This window comes from Beauveria bassiana, assembly GCF_000280675.1.
Source record: "Beauveria bassiana ARSEF 2860 unplaced genomic scaffold BBA_S00021, whole genome shotgun sequence".
In the NCBI taxonomy this organism is placed as follows: Eukaryota; Fungi; Ascomycota; class Sordariomycetes; order Hypocreales; family Cordycipitaceae; genus Beauveria; species Beauveria bassiana.
The window spans coordinates 318,236-336,710 of NW_007930856.1; the positions used below are offsets into that span (position 1 = coordinate 318,236).

The 18,475-nt window shown below is 53.6% G+C and overlaps 5 protein-coding genes across 5 annotated transcripts; 3 read left to right on the forward strand and 2 right to left on the reverse strand.

Moving 5' to 3' along the window:
• Window positions 1-1,094: 1,094 nt before the first annotated feature.
• BBA_06900 (Cut9-interacting protein scn1) lies at window positions 1,095-2,417 on the forward strand (the record flags this gene model as incomplete). The annotated part of the gene is made up of 1 exon (XM_008601997.1): window positions 1,095-2,417. One exon carries the CDS (start codon window positions 1,095-1,097, stop codon window positions 2,415-2,417), a length of 1,323 nt encoding a protein of 440 aa, XP_008600219.1.
• A 230-nt stretch (window positions 2,418-2,647) lies between these two features.
• BBA_06901 (uncharacterized protein) lies at window positions 2,648-4,271 on the reverse strand (the record flags this gene model as incomplete). Its single annotated transcript, XM_008601998.1, has 4 exons — window positions 2,648-3,082; window positions 3,152-3,985; window positions 4,044-4,108; window positions 4,178-4,271. The coding sequence occupies 4 exons, from the start codon at window positions 4,269-4,271 to the stop codon at window positions 2,648-2,650; spliced, it is 1,428 nt and encodes a 475-aa protein (XP_008600220.1).
• A 3,568-nt stretch (window positions 4,272-7,839) lies between these two features.
• BBA_06902 (fungal specific transcription factor) lies at window positions 7,840-10,146 on the reverse strand (the record flags this gene model as incomplete). The annotated part of the gene is made up of 6 exons (XM_008601999.1): window positions 7,840-7,934; window positions 7,987-8,688; window positions 8,741-9,453; window positions 9,505-9,556; window positions 9,612-9,642; window positions 9,697-10,146. The coding sequence occupies 6 exons, from the start codon at window positions 10,144-10,146 to the stop codon at window positions 7,840-7,842; spliced, it is 2,043 nt and encodes a 680-aa protein (XP_008600221.1).
• Window positions 10,147-13,117: 2,971 nt separating this feature from the next.
• On the forward strand, window positions 13,118-13,975 carry BBA_06903 (FMN-binding split barrel-related protein; the record flags this gene model as incomplete). Its single annotated transcript, XM_008602000.1, has 1 exon — window positions 13,118-13,975. The coding sequence occupies one exon, from the start codon at window positions 13,118-13,120 to the stop codon at window positions 13,973-13,975; it is 858 nt and encodes a 285-aa protein (XP_008600222.1).
• A 3,498-nt stretch (window positions 13,976-17,473) lies between these two features.
• BBA_06904 (uncharacterized protein) lies at window positions 17,474-18,454 on the forward strand (the record flags this gene model as incomplete). The annotated part of the gene is made up of 1 exon (XM_008602001.1): window positions 17,474-18,454. The coding sequence occupies one exon, from the start codon at window positions 17,474-17,476 to the stop codon at window positions 18,452-18,454; it is 981 nt and encodes a 326-aa protein (XP_008600223.1).
• Between the last annotated feature and the right edge of the window lie 21 nt (window positions 18,455-18,475).

Here is an 18,475-nt window from a genome sequence, read left to right on the forward strand (position 1 = left end):
TTCTTTTTTTTTTTTTTTTTTTTTTTTTTTTTTGGCATTTCGTGAACGAATATTGGGAATATTTGTTCCACGACTGTGCTAGCTGCCGCTTGCTGCTTCGCATCAAATACTGCAAGAGATGTGCTTTGCTGTTTGTGGCTGTGATATCTGTGGCATGGATTGTACCATCAGCACTGGGCTCTGCTGTACCGGGAGCGAGCTTTGCTGTCCAGGCCGATGATCGGTCCGGTCGTTTGGTTCACACCAGCAGCCTCCTTGACACCGTCGAGTAGAGTCTCGAAAACGGGTAGATTACCATATCGCGCAACGATCATAAGCGGTTTCAGGCCATTCTCTAGAAAAGTCGTACTCGCTGTGTATTTAAACCAATGTTTCAGCCACGACTTTTGCGACTTTGAAGATGGCGCTTGGTCCGCTTTGAGCATGCCCGCCGTAGTGCAGGGCCACGATGATTCTGGTAGAGGCGCCGTGCAAGATCTTCCTTGACTTTGTTACATGTTCTCACAAGGTTGTTGAGGTCTGCAGCTGGCATCAAACTCGGCCATATTCCAAAACATTCCGAGAGCGAGGTCTAGCAGCGCTTACTTTTGCGAATGTCAGCTTTCAGGTTACAATGAACGTAGACAGCTCAGGAGCGGTGCAAATTCATTTTTGGGGTCACAGAAGACGTGTCCATCGGTACTGCATTGGTATCTCCGGAGTTGTTGCCTGCATTGTTTGTTTGCGTGCTTTCAGAATCCTCGTCGTCAGAGCCCTCTGAGCCGGTTATCTCGCGCTGATTCCGCCTGGTTCCACCGACTCGCGTAGCAACGCCTGCGTTTGAGGTCGGCCGACTTCACTATTAGAGATTTTAATCTTTAATATAATTGCTACTAACTATGATGCACTTATGCTTGAGAATATAGGAATGATGATATACTCTCCATGTCCTAGGTAGCTAAGTCTCTGTGTGTGTGTGGAGCTAATCTATGCCACTGTGCTATGTGGCAGGTGACACTGTAAGTATTGGAAACTTCTAATGCAAACACCGCCCTGCGCCGCTTTATTCCTCGAGTCACTCCCAATATACTCTCTACACCAACTACACCGTAATAATGTGCCAGCATGACCAGGTTGCCGACGACAGCAACCATGGCTCTCCCCAGCCCTCGGACGATTTTCCCTGGCATCTCGGCGCGTACGACGCACACTGCCACCCAACCGACACCATGGCTTCGATCGACAACCTCGCCCGCATGCGCACATCCGTCTTGACAATCATGGCCACGAGATCGCAGGACCAAGACCTCGTCGCCGAGGTGGCCGCCTCGCACGGCCTCGCCAACACCGCCACCACCAGTACGGACCTCCCAGACGCCACCGGCGCCAGCAAAGTCGTCCCGGCGTTTGCATGGCATCCCTGGTTCTCGCACCAGCTCTACGACGACTCTGACTCTGCCGCGGAGCCAACAACCTACCACCAGCCCGTCGACGGCGCATCTTCCCCGTCTGAAGCCAAGAGAGCTCACTACCGCGCCGTGCTGCAGCCGCCGCCCGACGACGCCTTTATTGACAGCCTCCCGGACCCCGTGCCCATCTCCGCCTTCATCGCCGCCACCGCCGCACGGCTCGAGGCGTATCCCCTCGCCCTCGTTGGCGAAGCGGGCCTCGACAAGGCCTTTCGTCTGCCCGAGCCGTGGTCAGAGGCCGACGACAACGACGTCGCTCTCCGCGACGACGACGCCGCCGCCGCCACCCCCGGCGGTCGCCAGGGTCGCCGCCTGAGCCCGCACCGCGTGCGCATGTCCCACCAGCAGGCCGTGCTCACCGCACAGCTCGCGCTCGCGGGTCGTCTCGGCCGGGCCGTCAGTCTTCACGGCGTCCAGGCGCACGGCGTATTATATGACACGGTTGCGCGGTGCTGGGCCGGCCGCGAGTTACCGTCGCGGCGCGAGAAGAAGCTTGTCGCGCCCGGTGCCGAAGACTTTTCCAGCAGCAGCAGCGAGGAAGAAGAAGAAGACGACGAATCGCTACCGCAGGGGATCAAGGCACTGAATCTCGGACACAAGCAGACGAAAAAGGAGACGGGCAAGCCATACCCGCCGCGCATATGCCTGCACTCCTTTTCAGGCAGCGCCAGCACGCTGGCGCAGTGGATGCGGCGCAACGTCCCTGCGGCCGTGTACGTGTCCTTTTCCGCGGCCATTAACCTGTCGACGGAGACGTCGTCGTCGTCGAGTCGCGGCAAGACGGACGAGGTGATTCGAGCGGTGCCCGACGACAGATTGCTGGTGGAAAGCGATTTGCACAAGGCGGGGGATGAAATGGACGGCATGCTCGAGGTCATGTATCGACACGTGTGCGAGGTCAAAGGCTGGGAGCTGGAGGATGGCGTGGCGAGGATACGCAAGAATTACGAGAGATTTATATTTGGTTGATGTGAAAAAAAAAAAAAAAAACGGGGATTTTGCATGACGCTGCTATATCAAATTGGCACAGAGGGCTCTCTTTGATTTAAACGACTTTTGCATTACGATTCATGATGATGATAATGACGATGCTATAACTACTATAATAAAATGACCCCCCCCCAAAGGGTTGTATAAAATGCCAAAAGAACAAAGAAAATAAAACAACAATCTAAAGTGGTATACCTTTGATTCATTCATTACAGCGAATGCTCCCTCTCATCCACACGCTCATACGCCGGCGGCGCCTCGTCCTGCCCCGCCGCCTCCACGGCGACCAAATCGCTCACAACCTCTGCCGCCGCTCGCAATTCCGAAAAAGTATCCGCCACCGTTCCTGTCGTGGTCGTGGTTGTCGTCATCGTCTCACTGCGTGCCGCCGCCGCCTTATCGTCGCTGTCGTCGTCACTATAACCAGGGTAGCTGGTCTCGTCGGCGGGGCCATCCACAAAGGCAAATGAGATGAGTGTCTTGGGCTCGTCAAAGTAGCGGGCGTTTTGATACAGGGGCAGATCGCTGGATGTGCTTGTTGAGCGGCTGTGGGTGAGGCGTCGCAGCAAGGCAGTGAAGCAAAAGACGGCGGTGCCAAAGACAAAGGCAGTCTCGGCGACTAGCAGCAGCATGCGTCGGCGAGTCTAGATTTGATCCAATCGTTAGTAAGATAAGCTCCTTTTTTCGTGTCTTCAACGAGCATGCCAACGTACAGAGTTGTATTCAGCCGCCATCATGTCCTCCTCGTAGGTGGAGTAGAAACCCTCCTCGGAGACCATCTCCATCCACTCCTCATTATCCATGCCAAAGTCGTCGTCAAAGTCGTTGTCCTCTTCCCACCATTGATGCTCATCCTCCGCCTCGTCCGAGGCGCAACCAAACACGGCGCGCCAGCCGCTCGCGCTCTTGCACACCCCGTCGTGGCTGTGTCTGAACGGGTAGGCCAGGGCCTTGAACGCGCAGCGCACGTCGCGACATTCGCTGAGCGGCGTGGGCGCGCGGTCCTCCTCAACTCTGATCCCCTGCTTCATCCCGTCTGCTGAAATGGCGGCCTTTTGATGGCGGATGAGTGCCGCGAGCTCGCGCGCTTGGCTGCGGAGGTCCATGAGCCGCGATACCTGCTCCTCAAAGGTGCCAACAACGACGCCGTCACCGGGAGGACCATCATCACCGTGGGAGTGCTCGTCGCCGCTCTGGTCCAGGGACTCGGTGACGGTCGTGTGCAGGTGCAGGTAGCGGACGCTGGCGACGCGCTCGACGCTGGCAATCTGCACGGGCGTTGTCTGGTAAAAGTGGGCGATCAAGGAGGCGTCATGGCCGTCGGCGTCGCTGACGGGGCTGCTGTTGACAGAGAGCACGTGAATGGTGAGTGCCTGCTTGAGCGACTCGCACGTAAAGGTCCAGTTGGCGGTGATGCTGAGATCCTGGTCGAGGGCCAGCGCGCCGTGGCCGAAGCCGTCGGCGTCCTGAGTAAGGCGCTGGCCGTTGACGCGGACGTTTGCCGGGGAGCAGGGCTCCTCGGCTTCGGCGAGATCAAGACGGAAAGGCTGATGAGGATGATTGTTAGGCTGATTGAGCAGTGTCGAGGGCGAGACTGTTACTCACGACAACTTGTGTTTCCGCATCCTCCACCGACACGTTCAATGTAATATATGCAGTAGGGACCGTTTCTATCCATGGTTAGATTTCTGTCCATACTCCAGCCCTTCATCAAGCTTTTGAAGAGAAAATAGACCTACCAGTGGCGGAAACCCTGCGGCCGGACACAGGCATGGACTCGCCAACGACAGACTTCACAAGCAGCAGAGCTGCTGCCTTGGTCCAGGCCCGCATTTTCTTTTTTTTCGACGAAGAGACGTAGAAAAAGGTGTGAAGTAGGCCGTCAGCCCGTACTGCGTCGTCTAGATGGAGTCGTTTGCGCAGGACACGTCAACTCTTCTTGGTGGCTTACTAGGCAGCTGCCAAACGGTTTTTCCTTGGCGCCACTTGTCGTCGGCTGATCTTGTTGTGTGATTGGGTAGAGCGAGTGCCGCGAGGAGAAAATGAAAAGAAGTAAAAAAAAAATGGATTTCCAGGTCCAAGACGGGAACAATCAATCAATCAATTAAAAAGCAAGGCTGTCGTCGAGGAAGAATTACACAGTGCCACTCGAGAAGTACCGTTTGTAAAAGAGGGAGTGAGGAAGGGTGAGCGGACGAGGCGGCACCTATACGCAGTCAAACACAAGGGAACAAACAGCCGACTTACACCGTTGACATATTACGTTAGTCGGTTAGAGGCCCCGTGGCCCTTGGGCGAATAGCAGTCCCAGCAGCAACTGGGTCTGGAAATGGGACTACTACAAGGCTGTGCCGGGGCCGAACCCATCGGCCTATGTCGTGTCGCTCAGGGTTTGGTTTTAAGAGACAGGGATGTCTCCATCAGGTGGTGCAAAAGTCCCTACAAATCAATCTCTCTCTGGACAGTTGGTCATGCTTGCTCCTTCTTTTTTTTTTTTTGTCTCCCCTTCCCTTGCCCCCAAAGTCATGACTTGTGGGCAGTCGCTGCGGTGCCATTAATTTGGTTGCATAACAGGACAACCCTCATACGCAAGAGATGGCTAGATTAAATCAGAGATAAAAGAAGTTGGGTCGGCCAACTCAATTTGGCTGCGGTGATTGAGCAGGAACAAAAGATACCGGAGACCAGTCCCGGAGACACGAAAATCACTAGTTGGGATTGATATCGAACTATTTAATCCACACATTTACATGGAGTGGTGACGCAAGTCGCCTTGCCCAAGACGGGCTGGATCGTCCCACTCCTACTCCTCCTCTGGGACCCCCCCCCCCCCCCCCCTCGTGGGGGACACACCAGACCGCGCTCCGAGTCAGAAGGCTCACTTTTGACCAGCAACAGCAGTGATCTCGAATCAGTATGGTTTCGGCACCGACATATCTGCAACATCTTGGTAGCTACGAAACTAAAGCGTTTTTATTTCCTCATTTTCAAACCTCGTTCTGGCAGGTGTTGAAGCTCATCGACAGTTTGTTTCGCCCCCTGCGAAAAAAAGAAGTCTGATCAACGTTTTTACTTTCCCTCTCAGGGCTGATCTTTCTGGCTGGCCGCGACGTTTCCTCGGGCACTCGGGTCCCGGGACGCGCCTCGTAAGGCGGCGCAGCAGCAGCAGCACAGCTATTTTAGCGACCCTACAGCGAAATTATCATTCCCTGTGCCTTTGCACCATTTGTATGTACCCCTTCCGGGCCCCTCTTTGCCCTGCTACTTCCCCCCACTCTTACGAGATTCCAAACAGATAATAGCCCGCCGCAGACACCCCGGTCGAGGTCCGTGTTCTCGGCATCTGCAAAAGAAAAAGCTTGTCCTGCAGTATTACCTACTTTAGTAAGTTAGCCCGTTGCCGCCATTCGTTGTTATTGTACTGGTGATTCTGGTAACTGCTGCTGCAATCGACAAGGCAGACGCGCGGCCACTTGTCTTGGCAGCCATTGATCTCCATGCTGTCCCATCCCTCCCCCCCCTTCCCCCCCCTATCGGTTATTGTTTGTGGATTGCTTTCTTATTACCAACTGATGCAAACCATTGATGCCGGAAATAAGAAAAAAAAGGCTGACGAGGCCTTTGAACGCTTCGGCGAGTAAGTTGACACTTGAACCCTGGCCAAAATGAAAAATAATAGGGTAATAGAAGCCCCATCTAGCATTGCCGCCCCTCCCCATGTCTTGAAATTACAGTACACAATCTGACTCTTCGCCCATCCCGGCTGTCAAGCCTCGTGTTCACTGTTTCACTGTTGGCCTAGGTGGCATAACGTCGGCTTCTCGACGGAATTAAAATGCGCCCATGAGATTGATTCTCTTTACCCCTTCTTGCTTGGACTGACATAGTAATATCTTTTGGCCCCGAAAATCGTCGCTTTAATCTCGCATCGGAGATCCCGCAGCATCCATTACATAATTACAGAGCGAGAGAAAACCTCGTTTCATGGTGCTATTTTCAGATGCTGTGCGCAACAACATGGAACTAGTTACTGGAGGTCTGGACAGGGCAATCTGCCCGCCCTGGTATACATACACCCACGTTGCACGACCACATCTCCTGCGAGCCGTGCAACCTTGAATGGTCTTTTCTCGCACCTAATTTAAGCAGCAAAGCACACGACCACCAGTCCACCAGCGCACCACCACGCCAACCCCGCACAGGGTTCGAGCTTCTCTCTCTATCTCTCTGTCTCTCTCTGCCTCGCGGCAATACCGTAGTAATAATAGCATACATATCCCGGTGTATTTGCCTTGTCGGTCGGGTTTCAGTTCATGCTTCCCAAACTCTACTTACTACCCATCTATTACTAAAACTTATTATTAGTCTGCGAAATCGGTTCAGCAACATGCTCCTTGGCGGCGGCCTCCCACGGTAAAGAGGAAAAAAAAAAGCAAATCTAAAAAGGTCGGCTAGCTATTGTGGCTGCTGCTTTGCTGCTTGTTCCACAGCCAAAACGTGCTCTGCTCATTCTCAGCCCCTTTGCATTACATACAGCCGTGCACTGGCATCCGCCCAAAAAGGACACAAGACTCGAGGCAGCCAAATAAAAAAAATATAATAATGATAAGATTGATTATGATAATCATAAATAATAACAACGACAATATTTGCATCATTAGCTAATTATTCTTCTTTTACCGCGCAGCCACACAATCCCCCCCCCTTGTTACCTAGCCACAGCTTTTTTCAAGGAGTGCCAAGCACCGCTGCGCAAGGGCTCGGCTGGCGGCCGATCAGGCGCTCAGCTGAAGAAGCTTATTTTTTTTTATTTTTTTTAACAAGTCATGAAGCCACATAATTGCGCTGCGCTGCGCGGTGAGCTAGAACAGCATGGGGCGCAGTCGGCCACGCCGTCCAACCCGCTGCCATGTGTTTACAGTTCCGGTTCATCTGCGCTGGCGCCTCCCACAGTTCTAGACCTCCGAGTGTTCAATGGTTTGTACCTATTACCGCCCACGTGCTTTCGACAAAGAGCACACATTCCACTGCATGAAATGGCTCAGCTGTGGCTGGCGCATCAACCCACTATGAAAAGTAAAAGGACCAAGATGAAGAAAAGAAAAAGTCAAAAGAAGAGGATTCGTCATGGAAACTAAGATTTCCATCGCTTGTTCATTGCAAGCGGGTAAAAGAATATTGGCTAAAATATGCAATTTGCCCAATGGCTTACACGCGATGCGTGCTGACAAGTGCCTACTGCACTCAACCCATCAACCCCATAACCCAAGCAACCTGTTAAACATAGCGCCGACGCTTCAAGTAGATGCAAAAAAAATGCGAGCCAAAACAAAGTGTACAAAAATAGATAAAAAAATGAATCGCTTTTCAAACGTCGAAATTTGTACAAAGCACCGCGTCCTCACTCGACCGTCAAGTAGGCGCTGAGAACCTCGATGCGCGTGTGGGCCACCTCTGAATCTTCAATCATGAGCTCCAAAATTTCAATCATGCGAGCTGGGCAATCGTTAGCACATCATCCTACACTAGTTTTTTGACATGTACGTACTGATATCGGCTCTGGCCCGTACAAAGAGCGGATCCCTCGCGAGCATCTCCTTGCCACCAGGCTCGCGGAGCGCCTCGCGCAGCACGTTGCCGATGCAAACAGCTTCGAGAAAGGCCCGGTGGTTAAAGACCCACCACACGCGCGCCTCGGATTCGAGCAGCGAAAAGAGCATAAAGAATGCGCTAATGGCATCGTGCGCCGCCTCGAGCGTGCCACGGATATTGACCGGAACGTCGGAGCTCTCTGAGGCATGCACCAACATGAGGTTGTGAAAGTAGTTGCTGGTAAGGAAGAGCGTCTGGCGCACGACGCGCTTGTTGGTCTGTGCCATGCCCGTCAGGCTGTCGGCATCCCAAGACCGGAACACGTCTGGAAATGATCGGTAAACTGCGCGAAAGTCGGCGACCAGCTTAGACTTGTTGCGACCCGTGCTGCATATCGGCAGGTCGAGAGAGCGCGGCGAGCAAATAGTTTCCTGAACAAGGTTGGCTAGTGTCCACGAGCCCCTAACGTAGGCGGTATCAGTCGGATCGCTGCTCGCAATGGAGCTTCCGTGGTCATTGAGGTCATCTACAGAAACATCGGTATGCGTGGCCGAAGGAGGCAGAGAAAGGAGCACAGTCAGGAAGGTGTCTTGAAGCAACACCGCCTGCCATACTTTGCGCCGCTGCTGCTTTTCGAACGGGCTTGCGTCAGGAGTCACTAAAGAAGAGGTTAGACTAGCAACACTGCCGTAGCGCATAGTGCATCTTACCAATGTTAGGATCGCGGTGCAGACCCATGGCGTAGGCTTGGCGGATAAGAATGCCTGCAAAGGCCCAACCGTCCGAGGCGTGATTGTCATTGATGAGAAAGTACGTCATCAGAACCATGGCCTGAATGGATCGCAGGGAAGCAATGCTGAGATACGAGGACATGCGCAGAGCCTGGTTGCTGGCCGAAGCATAAAACTCAGCCTGCTGTTTGCGCTCCTTGGCTGTCGTGGAAGTGACAAATTGAGTTCCCAAAGCAATCATGACAAAGATTTGCGCAATATAGGCCGCATCCATCTCTTGCTTTTGCTGGTCACTCATGCGCCAGAACTCCTCGTAGTCTGCGTAAAAAGTAAGGCGGTGGATCATTGGGTAGACAGGGTCGACACATTCGAAATAGCGGTTGATCAGACTGTCTGCTTGTGGCTTCTCGGGAAGCACCGAGATGACCTCCTTCAGGCCGCCTTCGCAAGTCCAGTAATTTGCGAACGGGTGCTCGGAGCCAATGCCAAAGACGTTGCTAGATGATGACTTGGAGTAGGGAACGTTGGACATGAGGCCGGTGGAAAGAGCCAGGGCACCGCGCGAAGGGCTGTCGCCCGTGGCAGCGTATCTATCTGCAATGTTGGGAATATTTGTTCTGCCTTCGACACCTGGCTTCTTTTTAGGTGCCTTGGTCATGCGTCGGCCAGTAGAGGCGGATCGAGTGGTTTCCCTACGCCAGGTTAGAGACAGCCGGCACAGGCGCATAAGACATTCAACATACTCTAGTAAGTTGGCAACATGAGCATATCTGCATTCAGTTTGTCTCTTGATGCCTTGCTGTGGGTTAGTTTCGTGGCAAGGCAAACATAATTTCGGTTCACCACTTACAAGCTAGACAGTGAGGACGACCACGGTCACACTGACATGACAATTAGCGTGGGATCGCGATAGGGATTGAAGCGCACATAATTACCTTGGTCTTTCGTTCTACGCATTCGTGGCAAGAGAGCGTGGGCTTGTTGCGCTTCTGCTTCTTCTTCGGAGGGCCATCGCCGGTAAAGTTTTCAGTCTCGTCGTGAAATTCCCTCCTGTCATCATGGTAGTCTCTCCTCTCATCAGAGTAATCACGCCTGTCGTGGGGCGACTGCATGGGAGATGGTGCATGCCCATGATAAGAAGCACTGTGGTGATGTAACGAGAGGTGGCTAATACCAGGCGGTGATGCGGTAGAATGGGCGTTGTTGCCGCTGGCCAGCCTGTCGTGGCCGGGACTGCGCAAAATAGGCGCAGGCGGCGGTGGGGGAGGATGCTGGATACGCGCATGGCGGTGATCTGGGGAACCGAGATAAGACAGCGGCGCCAAACGACCTGCCTGCTGAGCAATGGCAATGGGCGGCGGTAAATGACGGGGAGGAGCGTTCATGACAGGCGTAAATAGGTGCGATGAAGCCGCGTTTGGGGATGGACAAGAGAGGTCTGATGAGCTGGGTTGCACGGTCGCGAGACAGCCCACCTCTTGGGGGCCAAAGGCGGAAGAGAGCCGGACTATCGAGTTGGGCAAAAAAATTTGTCAAAGAAAGTACCGTTTGACGGGAGACAAGCAGGAGAGGATAATGGAAGAAAAAAAAAAGGGTGCGGGTGATGGTAGAAGGGGGTTGGCTGGTGGTTGAGGTGAAGAGAGTCGCGGCAGAGTGTAGAGTAATCTGCGGGTGGTGGCTGCGCGAGGCCGTTGAGGAATCTGGAGACGTTTTCTCTTCCTACCTGGCTCTGTGGCGCCACCCCGGTTGTTGGTATACCAGGGGCCACAAAAAAGAAGACTGGTAAAGGAAAGCAGGGCGAGCAGAAGAAGAGAGGAGGGAAAGGGGAGGACGGGGACGAGGATGGGGACGAGGATGGGGACGAGGACGACGAGGACGACGAGGTAGTGGTGGGAAGAGAGACCGGAAATAAAAAGGGCTTGGAGGGTTACGCGCGATGGGTGGAAAGGAACGAGTAATATTAGCATCGAGAGGAGGTGGGAATAATTTAGATGGGGGAAGAAGCGGATGGGAATAAGCAGAGGGTAGAGGATGGAGGAAGACTTGCAGGCATAGGAGGCGTGCAAGCGTGCAAAGCGTGGGAAGCATGCGAGAGGCAAAGAGGCAAATAGGCACGCACCAGAGGGCAGGGTACTGGTAAAAAAAGGGTCTTTTTTTTGGTTTGGAGGCTGAAGTTGATGGAACGAGGCCGGTAGTGGTGGGCTGCAGGCTGCAGGTGGTGGTGACTACTGGTGAGTACCTAGGTAGTGAGTAAAGTGAGTTAGTGAGTGGTGGAGTGCGTAAGTAAAAAGGTAGGAGACTATTTCCGCCCGTTTTCGACTAGAATGCGGCGGTGCAGATGATGGATACCGCGGGAAAGATGCATGCATACTGGAAACTAAAGTATGGCGGTGATGCAGTGCAGTCAGTGATCAGTGATGGCACATCTTGTGCGGAGCCAAATGGATCATGGAGGCAATGGAGGCGATGGAGGCAAAATGGAGCCCTAGACACACCAAGAGAGAGCCCAAAAAAGCTTGGCAATGTTCTTGTCTTGTTTGGCCGCCACCTAGCCGCCTGATAGGCTGAACGGCGAGTCTCATGCAGGCCAGTGCAGACAGATGCAGGCAAATGCAGGCAAAATGCAGGCAAAAAAGCCAGCCTAGTTAGACAAGGGTCCGGGAAATGGGCGAGGCCTTTTCTGTCGTCTTGTCCGTGACTAGCGTTGAGAGAATCTGATGACGCCTTGCTTGTTTCCTTGGCTTGGCTGCTTGCGCAGGCCTGCTCACTCTACGAGGCCTGGGCTAGTATTGATAGGTACCTACCTAGGTCCTAGTAATTATTAGTAGGTACCTACCTACCTGGTAATCTTTATAATTCACAGAACAACTGGCCAACAGATAAACTCGTCAACAGACGACTAACTGGTCAAGAACGACTGCGTACTCTGGAACAGCCCAGTCAGCCACACCATCTCACCCCGCCTCGTCATTCCCGCTCGTTTGCAAACAACCACAAATTCACAATCACCTTGTTCCTTTATCTCCTCATTCTTCGAAAGTCAGAACATAACAACTAGTCACAATCTTTTCCCCCCTCCCGCTTTCCTCATCTCCCCCTCCCTCCTCCTGCCTCCTCCCGCCCCGGCTACTTCCACCCATCGCCGCCTCAGCTGCTTTCGGTTAAGATGGGCGGCGATAATAACCACGGTCTAGAACCTCAGCCCGGGAGAAAAAAAAAAAGGCAAAACAAAAAATTAAAAATTAAAAGAGGCCAATACTTGCTACCGCGTCGCCAGCCCCCTGCGCCTCCGTCGGTCATGTACCGCATCGTCCCGGCTGTACAGACAGACACGCGGACGATGGGCTCTTTGCCCACTCCAGATGCGACTCCTACGATCCACGCTCACCCCTCCCTCCCTCCCTCCCTCCCTCCGTCTCTTGTCCCTCTTGTCCACCCAGCCAGCCCGCCCACCCGCCTCGCATCAGCAAAAAGCTTGAACAACAGCGTCCGGCATGATTTGGTCATCCCGCGATAGCCGAGACCAGGCGTTGCGGCCGGCCGACACTACTTTCCTCGATGGGTTACTTTTCAGCTCACCAAGGCACCTCATAAATCGACCAGACACCTAATCGAAGTCATCGACTCACATTAACCACACACCGACCACACACCGATCACTTATACCACTACTCAGGACAAACAATGTCGTACCATGCTGCATAAACGTCCATCTCTTCCCAAGGCTGCCAGGCAACCAGGCAATGCCAACCCTGTCACTTGCATCCAGTCGAAACGTTATAGACTTTGGATTCCCGCTTGCCGCCCACCGCGGACCCTCCCCGCCTTGCTCTGCCCTATCCTATCGACTTGCACCGCGACAACCGACTCGTGCCCAACTCCGCACCTGCAGTCGGTACATCGCCGTCGCGCACCCGCCCTAGACCCGGTGTAATATTTCCTGCCAACTGCCAATGCCAACCTCGCAGCGCCAACCAAACATTGATTCGTACATGTTTCATGTTTCTGTTTTCCAAGTCTGTTTTCGCAAAGAGCTCAAGTTTTTCATGACAAGTTGTAAAACTCGAGATGCAAAGCAATGATTAAGCCTGTCACACTATGAGCCACTACTACCAGCCATTATTATCACCAAATAGCCCCATCGAAAAGTACCTACCTAGGTACGCAATGTACGTTACTCCCACTGCCAACGCTTTTCCATGACGCCGTCACCTGAGCTCCACCATCAAGCCTTTGCCGCTGCTGCGCTATTCCCGTACTTTTTAAACTCACCTCGTCCGCTCATCGTCTTTTTCCCCCATGGCAATCCCTGCACAACGTACACAGCAAATTGTCCGCCATTTCCAACCATCCACCATGGGCCGCTTATCCGTCTCGCTCGCCCCATGGCGCGCCACCCTCGTATCACACCTTGAAGCCATGGATTCTCCTACCTTTGTTCTCAGCTCTCTTCATCGCCAACACGGCTCGGCCACCACACCCTCAGCGCAAAGGACCCCAGATGCAGCAACCTTTTCGCCCAGAGCCCGCACCGTTGTCTACCGCGGCATGTGGGCGGGCCTCAGCTTGAATTCGCGCAATCCTGCGCCACGAAACCCTAATGTCTATCAGACAGATCTACTTACCATCACTACGGATGTCCGCATGGACAAGGTGTCGGAAATGTTTCACGAGACTTTCACCATATCCACCAACGCACCCCAAACTTTGCAATCGTCCCCAGGAGGATTTGTCGAGGCCGTCATCTGGGCAGCGCATGCACAAACTCAATGGCGCATCCGTGGCCGCGTGTACATGATTGGGCCCGATATTGACTCGGACGCTGCACAGCCTGTACGACAAGCTTTGAGCGCGCATATGCGTCGGCAACATGCCGGGAATACAGAGATGGATGCTAAAGCAGATGGCTGGCAATGGGCCAAGGAGCTCACAGCGCACTTTGGAAACATCAGTCCCGTTATGCGAGGAAGCTTCCGCAACCCACCGCCTGGCACCCCTATATCACAGGCACCAGGCCCTGGGCTCGGCCTTGGCCAGAAGGTGGACGACTTGCACGACGAAATTGCGCGCAAAAATTTTAGGGTACTTGCCATCGCCCCAGAGCAAGTAGATCAAGTCGACCTATCTGACCCAGAACGTGGCAGACGGTGGAGGCATGACCTGATACTCAGTGGCGACGAGGGGACTTGGAAGACGACGGAGCTTTGGCCGTAGAGTGGACAATGTTGCACCATGACTTGTGCAGGACTCTGAGCACATACCGATAAGTGTATGGATGCGTAACCTTGCCATTCGACAATATTACATGTACATAGTGACCAGGATAGAACTGTACGGTTATCTGGCAGCCAACTAGTTGGACCTAGCCCTATTGGACAAAGCCGCCAAGTCTGTGTGCCAAGAGGATTGCTTGCATGTCCTTGTGGCTTTGATGAATGACTTGGCATATGCTTGACATGGGGGCCTGTTCAGCTAGACGGCGGGCTTGCATATCCCCCATCCATGACCCGCGCATGCAGGCAGACGTTGCGGTCGGAGCCTACTCTCCATGCTACACGGTGCCGTTTCATGCAGCGCGCGCAGAGGTATGATTCCACAGGACCCGCGTCCAGGTTACACAACGATCTCTGCGCGAGTATGCAGAGCAGCTGAACGAAGTAGGGATCAAAAAGGTCCTGTATATCGCGTCGAGCACAGTGGCCGAGTCTCGGCGCGGGTGGGATGGGAGCGCGCGCAGCTTTGTCACTTTGCTATAGGGAAAAAGTTTTAATAAAATATGCTTGGGAGGGGCATGTTGTAATGCATTCAGCTTGGAGGAGCTGCTGGAAAATCGCACATTACTAGAGCGTGTTATAGGCACAGAAGGAGTTCATGAATCGAGATTGCTATACGAGCGGAATAGAGTATGTGACGAGAATTGCCCTTCTGCCCCGGGCATAACGTGCCAGCCTGTCAAGTAGTTTATTAACTGGGCCTGATTCGTTTCATCAGGCGAGTTTAACAGCTTTTGGTGGCCGCCGGTGATGCCGCGGACACATGATCGACGACCATGGAAACAAGCAGGCTGGATTTGCCTCACCTGGTACGGATCAATATCTAGAACTGGCCAAGGCGGATATGCGTGCTATCATCGGCTACGCCCAAAAAAGGCTTAATATGGCCTCTGTCGTATAATATATACTGGTCAGACGAATTATTAAAATCGGTGCCCGCTGCATGGCGCAGCCCGACTCGTCGCAGCTGGCGCAACGGGGGCTCCATAGCTCAACTTGGTCATTATTTGCGGTCTGATATCAACGAAACCCCCGTCTAAGCCCGCACCGCCAAGCTAAGCTAACAGCCCTTTTTTTCTGGCGCGGCACCAGCACATCTTACGTGATGTGGATGAGGAAGTGGGAAGAAATAAGATACGCACTGGGGGAAAAAAAAAGGAGGACGTCGACGTTCTGGCGTGAGATGGACAAGCCAGGTGGGGGGGCGAGGGAAAAGAGTCAGGACTTGGCGATCGGCCACGCGTTTTTAATGGTACAGAGATCGGGCTCTCGCCAACGAGGGCAGGCACAAACAGGCAGGCAGGCAAGCACCTGCCTGCCCACTTGTCTCTGCCAAAATGGACTCCCCCCCCCCCCGGTCGGGAATGCAGGTTTTCTCATTTTGAAAAGAATACGATGTAGTGGAGATGGCAGTTGTTGACTTGCCGAGCATGGGAAAGACGGGCGCGGCAACGTTGGGATTCTCGCTGGGGCCCGACAATGCTGCTTTCTTCGTGTCGCTCTGGCGGGTAAAGGTTATGGCCCATGGGACAAGATGTAAATTTGTTGGGCGGGAAAGTGAGACTTGGGCGTTTGATATCGCTAGAAATTGGGCAGTGTTGAAACCGGCAGGAGATTTGAGAGAGTCCTGAAGAAGAAACCAGCGAGCCGAAGCGGATAAATGGTCAAGATATTTTCCGTCCCACTTCACACAAGGGCGGCAGTATCTATAATAATAACTTAATCCGAAAGACGTCGGTATCAACGTGCTACGATTTTTGGCGGCTGCCGGCCCATTTAGAACCACTCTCTTTTCACGGCTGCCTCGAGGGAATGGTAAAGCTGGGCATAGGCAATGACTGGAACCGCCGGCGCGGTTGCCAATTGTTGGGGGGTGCTGCAAAAAGGCCAATTCAAGGCGACTTGCTTGGCTACACATTCCAAAAGCCTGGACCAAGTGAAAGTGACGTGTTGACTGGATGATTAGATGGTTGGCATCCCCTGGCAGAGCAACGACGACTAACTAGGAATCTGACACTTTTTCCTAGCCTGTATTATTATTATCAAAGAGACCCCTGAAGTTTATTGAACTGCCGAAAAAGTGGATTCGGACGACATGAACTATCTGTTTGAAGACAGATTATTAGACAAGTATGTAGAAGAGGGTTTGGGGGCTGAAGTCTAGATACATAGTACCTAGACAAGACGGAGGTGTGTGGAGCTAGGCAAAGCCAAGTACGGGAATGAAATGGCAAGACTGCCATTGGGCCTGGAGGCAGGGTGATGCCGAGCTGTCAACACGTCACCTTGTAATCTGTAGGCTTGTTGCTGTTAGCGCCACATGCCGAAGCGTCAGAACTCAAGGTGGCAATTATTGATACGTGGTGGTGTTGAGCTGCTTCGACACACCGCAAGTTTCTGTCCGAGGCTTCAGCCGCCTGGTGGTTTCCCGCATTACAGCGGTTATGCTCGATCGAGATGGATTCCGGCAGCTTTCCTCTCCTACAAATATTCCGTGTCGTCTCTGGACGTAAGCAGAGAATTTCTGGACATTCGTTCTAGCGCATTGTCTATGCATGGCAACTTATGGTCTGGCAAATGAAAAGAGAATGGGAAATCAAAAAGCAAAGGGTCAATTGTTTTTGGTCAAAAGGGCGTTGGGGCGCTAGCGGATAGCGGACAGCGGTCGCATCCGCTGAGAATTCGGCTGATTCCCGCTCCATATCCACTGAAACCCGCCTCAGCCGGTCAACTGTCGGGACATCATTTTCAGCGCTAGTTGCGCTAGTTGATACTGAGAGAGGTAAATAGTCTGGGGTCATAATGCAACCATCATTCATGTATTAGCCACAGCGTAGCGATTAAGTTTCTAGGTATTTTCATCCGTTATTTCCCACCTCATTCCCTCTTGTTTGAAGACGAATGTATAATGATTTAAACTATAGTTGCTAGTCTTTTGCGTTGGCTGGCTCATTCTCGTCATCCATCGCTCCTCTCGTCCAATCTTGTCGCTCCGCTCCGCTCGAAAAAAAAAACTCAAACCGCTTGGCGGCGCCCAATCTCCTCGCCAGTATTTTTCAAAAAAGACATCACTTCAACGGCCGCATTGCGGCCCGTCATCATTGTCTGCCTCTCCCAACAACGGTAGAGCTGGCCTTTTTGATGCCCTCCCCTATAAGCCTTTCATCATTTCTATCTGGGCAGGCCGCTCAACCCGCTGCCTCGGTGCACGCCTCCGCTTCTCCCGCGCTGTAGGCCGCCATCCGACACCACGGCAGGCCGGCCCTAAGATTACACCACAAGGGACGCAACAAAAGTTCTCGCAGCTCATCCGACGATTGGACTTCCATCGCTCGATCATACCGGACTTTTACCCTCAAACTGCCACGCGTGGGTGTTGTATCTTGCCCCCAAGCCAGAGGGTCCGAAGCTCGTCGGGACAACCTCACATCCTCACACAATGACCATTGCCGCGTTGCGAACGCTGGTCGCCCAGGTCCCCAGCTGGCAGGACCGTCTCGGAAAGCTGGTGGCCGACATTGACGCCCGACAAACCGAACTATCCAAGGCCGAAAAGTCCACCGTGCAAGACTCTACCACGCCGACGCCGGACCTCGATACACACGCTTCGTCTAGCCACTCGATACCCGGACTGCAGACTGACAATATGAACATTGACTCTGCCACTTCGGTCGCCAGCCTCCAGAAACCGACACAATCCGTTGCCAATGGCCCGACAGCCAAGACAAAACGGCCCGATCCCGTCTACTTTGACGGCAATATGCAAAAGTTCTTCGAGGAGCTGGTCCACTTCATCGCCGTCAGCCGGAACATGATGCGCAAGGCCAAGATGGCTGCCCGCATCGCCCAAATCAAGAAAATGGCCGAGGTGCAAGTTGGAGATGACACTGGCGACGACACGCCTCAACGACCTACGCTACACTACGTCAGCGCGCGGGGGCTCGACTCGCTCGCTTCCGCGACTCCCAACGGCGGCACGTCGACGGGACGCGAGCCCGACATTTTCGACGCCCTCGACAAGAACCTCGACACCCTGCAGTCCACCAGCGAGCTGGCCGCCTTTCAGTTTCTGCGAGAAGCTTCCAATAACAAGCACATGAAGACGATTAATAGGATTCTTGGCGACGTGTTGGAGGCGGCCACCGCGGAGCTGGCGCGTCTGGCACGCGACGAGCCCGCCTTGATTCGGGATGCCGATGCCGCCGCTGCCCGCACCAAACGACCGCTGAGCATGCGCAAGGAGCTGCCCGCCGGGTCCAGGCCGGCCGAGGCGCCCAACAAGCGGCAGAACCTGGGTCATTTCAATCCGTCGACGAGCCTGCCGTCGATTGGACACATGGAGGTTGACTTTGCGGCTCTGCGAAATGACGAGGCCATCGCGCCGCAAGTCATTCACATGCCGACAAATGTGCACGTCTAGTAATATTGTGCTTTGTTGGAA